The sequence below is a fragment of the Rhizophagus irregularis genome, chromosome 21 (genome assembly GCF_026210795.1).
Source record: "Rhizophagus irregularis chromosome 21, complete sequence".
NCBI lineage: Eukaryota > Fungi > Glomeromycota > Glomeromycetes > Glomerales > Glomeraceae > Rhizophagus > Rhizophagus irregularis.
The window spans coordinates 659,768-668,951 of record NC_089449.1 but is presented as its reverse complement, the minus strand read 5'-3'; the positions used below and the strand labels follow the sequence as shown (position 1 = coordinate 668,951).

General features: G+C 30.3%; 1 protein-coding gene across 1 annotated transcript; it reads left to right on the top strand.

The window, feature by feature from the left end:
* Nucleotides 1–8,710: 8,710 nt before the first annotated feature.
* On the top strand, nucleotides 8,711–8,950 carry OCT59_013574 (uncharacterized protein; the record flags this gene model as incomplete). Its single annotated transcript, XM_066141612.1, has 1 exon — nucleotides 8,711–8,950. One exon carries the CDS (start codon nucleotides 8,711–8,713, stop codon nucleotides 8,948–8,950), a length of 240 nt encoding a protein of 79 aa, XP_066001737.1.
* Nucleotides 8,951–9,184: the final 234 nt, after the last annotated feature.

Genomic DNA, 9,184 nt, shown 5'->3' with positions numbered 1-9,184 from the left:
CATTTTCATAACAAGAAACCAAAGAAACACGATAATTATTTAAAGGAAAGGACTTTACAAGCGGATAAAACCACCCTTTTATTCCTTCCTATAATTTGTATTGTATTTTGTAAAAAAATGTCTTTTTCTAATCGATCATATCAATTCCGACTCTACAAGGAAAGAAGGTTAAGAAGAAAAATTATAAATCATTATCGAAGATTCGCATCGAATAATAACATGCTTAGAAGGATTTCAAACCTTCCCCAACAAAATTCGACTAATTCATTCGTAAATCAACTATTTAATGGGTCGACATTCTAATATAATTTCGACCTAAAAAATTTTATTATACCTTTTTTTAACGTATCTTAAAATTATATTTTTTATTACGATTAATTTATTGAATATATAGTTTAGTTAGGTATGATTATTATGAGCCTAATATCTTTCATATGAATTAAGTAAAAATTAAGACAGAATTAAATCAAGTTTTTACATGGCGGGTTAACAATATTTATTTTTTAATATATTTTACCTTTTTACTTAAATAAATAAAATCATCAACGCTAGAAACGTGAAACCTACTGTTTTTACAAAAAATGAAATGTGAGATATTCCATTTTTTTGTTCTGCAGATTATACTTATACGTCACATTTAATTCGTACCGCATGTCAAGTAAGAGCCGCAAATCTGTTAATAATGTGGTATAAAACTAAAAAAAATTAAACTAATAAATTACCAAGATCAAGATACTGTATATAAATAACTGTCATATTAACTTCTCATAACCGTTAAGAAAATTAGAGTTCCACTTAAATAAGTATATTTATCGCTTTTTAGATATAATTAATATAAATATATTTATTACCTTATCCAATAATGATAATTATCATTATCATCATCACTTTTAGTAGAATGGCAGCAGTAGAAACCACTTACTACGAAAAATTAGTAAACAATTATTAAAATTTTAAAATATTACTTTATTTAAATCAATAACTTACTGCATAAGACGAGAGCGGTTAGATATCTGTTTTTTTTATATCGATAACTTCAATAAACTAGGTAACAGGAACTGTTGGAGTGTTCGAAGCGTTACAGTATATTCTCCACATGTTGATGTGGTCATTATAATTTTCTAAAACACCTCTCGTTCTTTTACTACGCTTTCGTTGTATAAATAAACTAAATTTAATACACTCAGATTATTTCTAAATATGTAAATGAAGATAACTTAGTATGGGCATGATCAGACGATAGGAAACTAAGTTTCCTACCCTCGGATTATTCCAAATATGTAAATGAAGATAACCTAATACGGGCATGATCAGACGATTCACAGTCACGCTGATATGGTGTTTCTGGTGATTACCCTTATGACTAGATAGCTGCAGCCGGAAAATAGGATACACCGGTGTAATGCCGTAGTATATCTAGTAAATTTATTAATTGTGAGGCGCAGTATTACATTTAGTCTTAGTGTATAAAATTTTAACTTATTTTTATTTTTATTTTAATTGGACCGAGAAGTCGTTAAACTAATAATCACATGGATTGAGGTAATTGGTCCGTGATGACCTTAAACTATTAGTCACGAGATTTAAGGATAAATGAAGATCCGAAAGATACTAAATTGAATGAAATCAAGTGACCTGAGGTGTCAAGTGATTAATTTGTTGATCACTACGTTAATATTATAAATCACAATTCAGGAGTTCATGATGATCAGATGGATACAAAATTAAGATAATGGAAATACTTTAAAACAATGGAAATACTTTAATAATTTAAATCCATGAATCGAAATTATGAATTTAGTTACACAAAAACAAACATAAAAAGGCGAGAAGATCACCTTTTGGAAAGGAGAGAAAATGAGACGAATTTTGTTATGAATTATTTATTTTGTTATTTAATGTTATTAAACCAAGCATATTATTGTATTTATTTATATTATTAATAAAGAGTCATTTTGTTAATACCTGAGGTGGCAAACATAATTCTCTATGGGCTCAGGTGTTACAAGTGGTGCATGCTCCGAGAAAGGAAAAGTGATCATCCTCACATGATCACTACAGGTTATAAGTACAGGATCTCTGAGAAAAGAAAATGATCACCCCCACGTGATCATTAGAAGTTACAAATAAAGGATCGACGAAGTTAAGGAATTATAAAATTAAAAGTTCTAAGTCTTGGTTGAAAAAAAATTTAAGGCGTATTAACGTTAAATTTTAATAAAATAAAGTTAAATATTTTAAAGGATACGTGAAAATAATGGTTACCAAGGTAAAAGGTATTAATTTGGGTGAGTATGACCATAAATGTATAAAGAGATAATGTTAAAAATTAAATTTTTGATCTAACTTGACCACCGGCTGATAAGTCAATGAAAAATTATTATTATAATAATTTTCATACATATGAACCAAATATGTATGGTAGTAATTGATTATCAAGGGAAATGCGAGGCTAATCAAGTTAGAAGGGGTTTTAATAGAATATTGTAAATAAGTTCCATGAATTAAGGATTAAAAATAATTTTTATAAATAATTGAGGTTAAGTTAAGGATAAAAAGTGTACCCAAAAACCGACACTATAAATACGATGGTAGGGTAATTCTGTGTGAACTCAATTGAGGTTTTCTGTGTGATCAATTGAGAATAATTCTGTGTGAACTCAATTGAGGTTTTCTGTGTGATCAATTGAGAATAGTTCTGTGTGAGCTTTTCTGTGTGAACTCAATTGAGGTATTCTGTGTGATCAATTGAGAATAGTTCTGTGTGAACTTTCAAAAACAATTCTGTGTGAGGGTACCCAAGAAAAATCATGATTAAAATTTTTTTTTTAAAAATAATATTTGCTGGACAAATATGAGAAAATTACAGGAAAGAGATAAATCAAATATGGATTCACACTTCAACCTTAGGTTGGAAAATTTTATGGAATATAAATTTATTTGTACAAACCTGTAAACTACCATACTCAGTAATGAACAAATGAGGTAAAGGCAAGCCCAGTATAGGTCAAATAAAATATAAAAGAAGGATAAAAAGTAAAAGACGCGAAAATTTTTAGAGAATTTTATTAAAAATGGAATGGTACCATGTTTGGAACGCTGAATATATAAACCATAAACAAGAACATGACCTAGGAGTGATAGAACCAGAGGAATGTTTAGCATGTGAAATATGTAACCCAATAGAAAGAGAAGTATCAGCGGCATTCAAGAAATTTTGGGATGCTTTGTTTAAATTCGAGGATACAATACTAATGTACAATAATGTAACACATAAAGAATTATTGAATTTATTAAGTATGGACAATAGAGAAAGGGAGGATACAATACATAAGGGAAAATGTAGGAATATAGTAGATAGAATAATTGAATCAATAAGGTACAGACAACAACCAAAAATGAAGGAAAAAGGATTGAGAATAATAATTGTAGTAATTGTAAGGGATTGTATTGAAGGAAACTTGGAAAATGAAGTATTTGATCGATTAATTGGATGTCCAGAAATAATGGAACATGGATATATTTTGGAAGATTGGGATGTTGAAAACAGATTTCAAAAATTTTGGGAATGGTACGGTTCAATATTAGAATTTAGGGTGGAAGCAATCCATGCGACACCAGAAACGATAGTGATATTCAGGAAATTATTATACATGGAAGAAAACATAGCTAAAAATATGGGAAAAGTAATAGATTTAACAGGTACAATTGTTTACAGGAACCCATTAAGAGAGGGAGAATCAAAACAACAAGAATGGGAAAGATTGATACGGAAAGTGTTACAAAGATTTATTGACACCAAACAATTTACAAGGGAACCTGAAGACCCAGAAAGTGCTAGTCCTGAAAGTTATGAATTAGAGGACAGTGATGGTAGTATACATTATGAAATAAAAATAGAGGATGATGTCGAATGGACAGTAGAATCATTAAAAAGAAAAATTGAAGAAATGGGTGGAAGGTTCACTGACAAAGATATACAAAGAATGTGGGACCTAAGGATAAGGATAGAATTGATATTAACAGAGGACTTTTTAGGTACATTTTCCGAATTAATGGGATTAAGTGATGAAAAATTGAAGGATGAAATAAATGAATGGTTAACAAAAGAAACATTAAGATGTGGAAATTGTAGAAATAGAAAGTTACCTGATATGATAGCAGACATTGGACAATGTAAAAATTGTGAACAAAAAGAGTTATTAGAATTAAAGGATGACTTAGAAAAACTAGGATACGAATTAAATGTGTCAGAAATAGAGAGAATAAGAGAATTCAGGATAAGCAATAGTATAATATTAACAACGGAATTTATGGAAAAATATTTCCAGGAAATTAATACGAATGACAAAGAATTAAGGATAAAATTATATGAATGGATAAATGAAAATACCACATTTTGTAATGAATGTGGAATAAGATGGATAAACAATAAATTTGACGAAGGAAAAACCAAGTGTAGGGATTGTGAAAATGACGAAAATGAAATTGATATCAGGGTTAAAAGATTAAAACAAATATGTGATGATAATAAAATAGGAATAACTAATGGAGAGTTATTGAGGTTAATCAGTATGGGATATACTGATGGAGAAATATTGGATCAAGAATTTATTGAAATATTCCAAGGAAATAAAAATGAAATGGAGAAAAATTTAAGGCGAATATTAGATAAATTTCTAAAACAGCAAGCTGGAATTGAGGATAGTGAAAGTAGTGGAAATGAATCTGATAATGAAAAATCTGATGGATCTGAAAAAGAATCAGATGGATCTGGAAAAGACGGAGAAATTTTAAATCCAAATGATACCGATAACAATGAAAATTTTGAAGAACCTTATGAAGAAAACATTATAAATAGACCTGGTTTTGACTCAAGTGAAAGTTCAGAATCAAACTCTGAGGATAAAAGTGAAATATCTGATTATAATATAGAAAATTTATTTGAAACACCTTTAACACCACCGATACCACCAATTCTACCAATAGTACCAATAATTATGGGAGCAACAAGAGCTGAAGTAAGGGAAGATTTTAGAGCGGCTTTACTAGCAGCAACAGGACATGATATAGGAGGTAATTGGGCTGGATTAGTCGCAGCCAACCCATTAGCAAATGCAATTGAGGATGCAGGAAATGTAGCTGGAGGAATAATTAGTATGCCACAATTTTATGGAAGGGAAGAAGAAGACATAAACGATTGGGTAAGACAATTTGAAACAGCATTTACTGCTATAGGAAAAGCAGCAGGAGTAAATGGAGTTAGACAAGCAGCAATGGCAGCTACCTGTTTGAAAGGTGCAGCAGCACAATGGTATAATGAAAAGAAGGAAGCAAATAATGGACATTTAGTAAATTGGGCAGACAATGATAATGATAATGATTTAAAACATAGGATTAAACAAAGATTTACCAGGGAAGATGTTAGAAAAAGGAAAATGTTAGAATTAAGGAAAATAACACAAGGAGTAAATGAAAATGTTGAGGCATATACGATAAGGTTTAGACAAATATTAAGGATAGCTACCAGAGGCCATGCATTAGATGATGAATTACAAGTGGATAATTATATCGAAGGATTAACACCAACATTGGGATATCAAGTCAGAAGACAAAACCCAGCAAATTTAAATGATGCAGTGAATACAGCAAGAAGAGAAGAGGAAGCTACTAATGAATTAATAAGAAAGACACGTGGTATATCAGTTAGTACCCAAAGAAAAGGAATCGATATACAAGATGACAAACCAAAGAATATATTTGAAAAACCATTGGAGAAAAATTATGAGGATGACCTTGCCGACATGTTTAAAAAATTAGAGGTAAAACTAGTAAATCAACTTGGAGGGCAAAAGAGACCACCAAACAATAATAATAGACAAGGACCACCACCTCGAGCATGTTATAATTGTAAACAACCAGGACATTATGCAAATGAATGTAGGGTAAATAATGGTCAAAGAAACTATGGAAGACCAAATAATCAAAATTATAATAGAAGATCAAATAACTATAATGGAAGACCAAATAACTATAACAGACCACCAAACCACCAAAACAATAATCGAGGATTCAATGTAGTGGAATATGATAATTATAATGACCAATATGACCAATATGATTATGATAGTCAGGATTATCAGGATAATTATGATCAAGGATATAGTTATGACGACCCGTATTATCAAGATAACGATGTAACATTTAACCATGTTGATCAAGATTTTTATATTGGTGAAAGACAAACAAGAAGTAACATAAAAAATAGGTCAAGTAATCGAGATGTAGATATGGAAATTGACCAAGAACAAACACGAAGAAGAAATAATAAATATGCAAGCCAAGAGGAAAGGGCAGCAGCATTACCAAAAAGGGGATTCACTGATGAAAGTCTGAGGAAAGCACAAGAAGCAAGGAGAAATAATAATACATGTGGAAATTGTGGACAAAGAGGTCACTATGCAAAACAATGTAAAAATGAACGTGTTGAAGGTATTCATAGGACAAGCGCATTTCAAAGAAATATACCAAAATATAACGTATTAGAGGATATGAAAAGTACCAGAGCAAATGCAACTTTTTCACAAATTATAGATATGAGCCCAGAACAAAGAAAAATATATTATGATGGTATGAGAAGGTATCCACAAACAGATTGACTACAAGAATCAATGAACAACATTGAAGCAGAACATTTAACTGCATTAAGAGGTAAATTAATAATAAACCAAGAATTAAAGGACGTAATGTTTGATACAGGAGCAGCAGTAAATGTAATAACTAGTCAGATAATGGATGAAATGGACCTAAAAATTGAGGAACCAAGTACAGTAAGATGTGTGATGATAAATGAGGATAAATTAGCATCTAGGGGTACCACGACAATATACATACAATTTGGGGATAAGGAAATACCCATTAAGGTTGAAGTAATTGATTCAGGAAAAAACGAAATTGTGTTAGGAAATGGAGTATTAGATATGTTCAGAGCAAATATAGATTACACAGATAAAACAATAATAATTAGAATGAATGATGAAACTATGGATATACCAGTAAAATACACACAAAGGACCATTAAAGGGTTTGAAGAAACATTTGATGAAGAGGAAATATTAGAAGAATTATACCAGGATAAATTGTATAACATATATGAAGATGACCATGAAGGTCAGGAAGATGAAAATTTTAAAGTATAAGTCTTGGTCAGAATGATACTGAAGAGACGATAAAGAAGCACAAAAGTGACCATGAAAAATTTACTGAAAAATTTAAAGTAGGGGACATAACCAATGAACAAAAAGGTAAATTAAAAGTATTAGTAGAAAAATATAAGGATATATTTGAGTACGATGGTGAAAAATATAATAGGACAAACCTAGTAAAACATGAAATCAGATTAAAAGGGGGTACTGAACCAATAGCCCAAAAGAGGTACAAAGAAAATGATGAAAAAGGTAAATTCATCAGAAAAGAGGTTGACGAGATGTTAAAATTGGGAAAAATTAGAGAATCTAGAAGTCCATGGTCTTCACCAGTGACTTTAGCAGGGAAAAAGTCGGGAAATTATAGATTTTGCATCGACTATAGAAAATTAAATAAAGTTACAATAACAGATGCATATCCATTACCGAGGATTGATGAACAATTAGAAAGGATAAGTTCAGGAAAATGGTTTACCAGTCTAGATTTAGCATCAGGGTTTAATCAGATAGAAATGGCTGAGGAAGATATTGAGAAAACAGCATTCATATGCTCAGCAGGATTATATGAATATAATGTCATGCCATTTGGGTTAACAAATGCGCCTGCAAGTTTTCAAAGGTTAATGGATAAAGTATTAAAGGAGTACCTAAATGAATTTGTGATAGTATACATTGATGATATAATGATATATTCGGAAAATTTTGAAGACCACCTAAAACACATAAAGTTAGTGTTAGAAAAATTAAAGGAAGCCAGTTTAATACTAAAGTTAAAGAAATGTATATTTGGAAAAACAGAAATAGAATTTTTAGGACATGTAGTTGGTAAAAATGGATTAAAACCAAGTCCAGGAAAGGTTGAAAAGATTCAAAAATTAACAGCACCTATAAATATAAAAGGTGTAAGGTCAATATTGGGGTTATGTACGTATTATAGAAAATTTATTAAAGATTTTTCAAAAATAGTAAAACCAATAACATCTTTATTGAGAAAAGACGAAAAGTTTGAATGGGGCATCAAACAACATGAAGCATTAGAAATATTAAAAAGGAAATTAACCGAAGAACCAGTGTTAAGACAACCAGATTGGTTAAGGAAATTTATATTAATTACAGATGCTTCAGGAATAGGATTAGGGGCAGTGTTAGCTCAAAAAGATGATAAAGGTCAAGAATACGTAATAGAATATGCCAGTAAAAGTTTAAACAGGACAGAACAGAGATGGCCAATAACCGAACAAGAATGTTATGCAATTGTATGGGGAATACAACATTTCCATAAATACTTGATCAATAGAAAATTTGAGGTAGTAACAGACCATGCAGCTTTGAAGGGATTAATGACTGCAAAAGTACCAAAAGGAAAGAGATCAAGATGGGTCATGGAATTGGAACAGTATGATTTTGAAATAACCCATAGACCAGGAAAAGAAAATAAAAATGCAGATGCCTTATCAAGAATAATATAAATAGACGGGTAAAAGAGTTACTTTTCAAAAATAAAAATGGAACAAGTGGTAAGAAATACAAATCATAAAATAAAGGATATAATCGAAAATTTAGAAGGTATAACAAAGGAATTAAACAGGATAAATTATAACTATAAATTCAAAGCCAAAAATTTTGAAGATAGTGAAGAAAGACCATTAATATTGGAAACTCAAGAGGAAATATTACAAATAGAGGTGATATTAAGTAAAGTAAACAAGCTAAAATTATCAGAATTATGTAAAAATGGGACCTAAAATAATAATCATATGTGGAGTTGATGGTACTGGAAAAACATTCATTGTAAATAAACTTATAAAAGAATTTGAAAAAGTAGGACAAAGTGTGAGGTTTAACACCTTTAAAAGGAGAAGAGAGGACAATGATAAGTATAAAATACCAAAGAAAGGTATAGAATGGGAATTCAGGAAGGAAGTTGTCGAACAAATCAACAGGAGAATGGAAGAACATGATAATGAGGATTGGTTAAT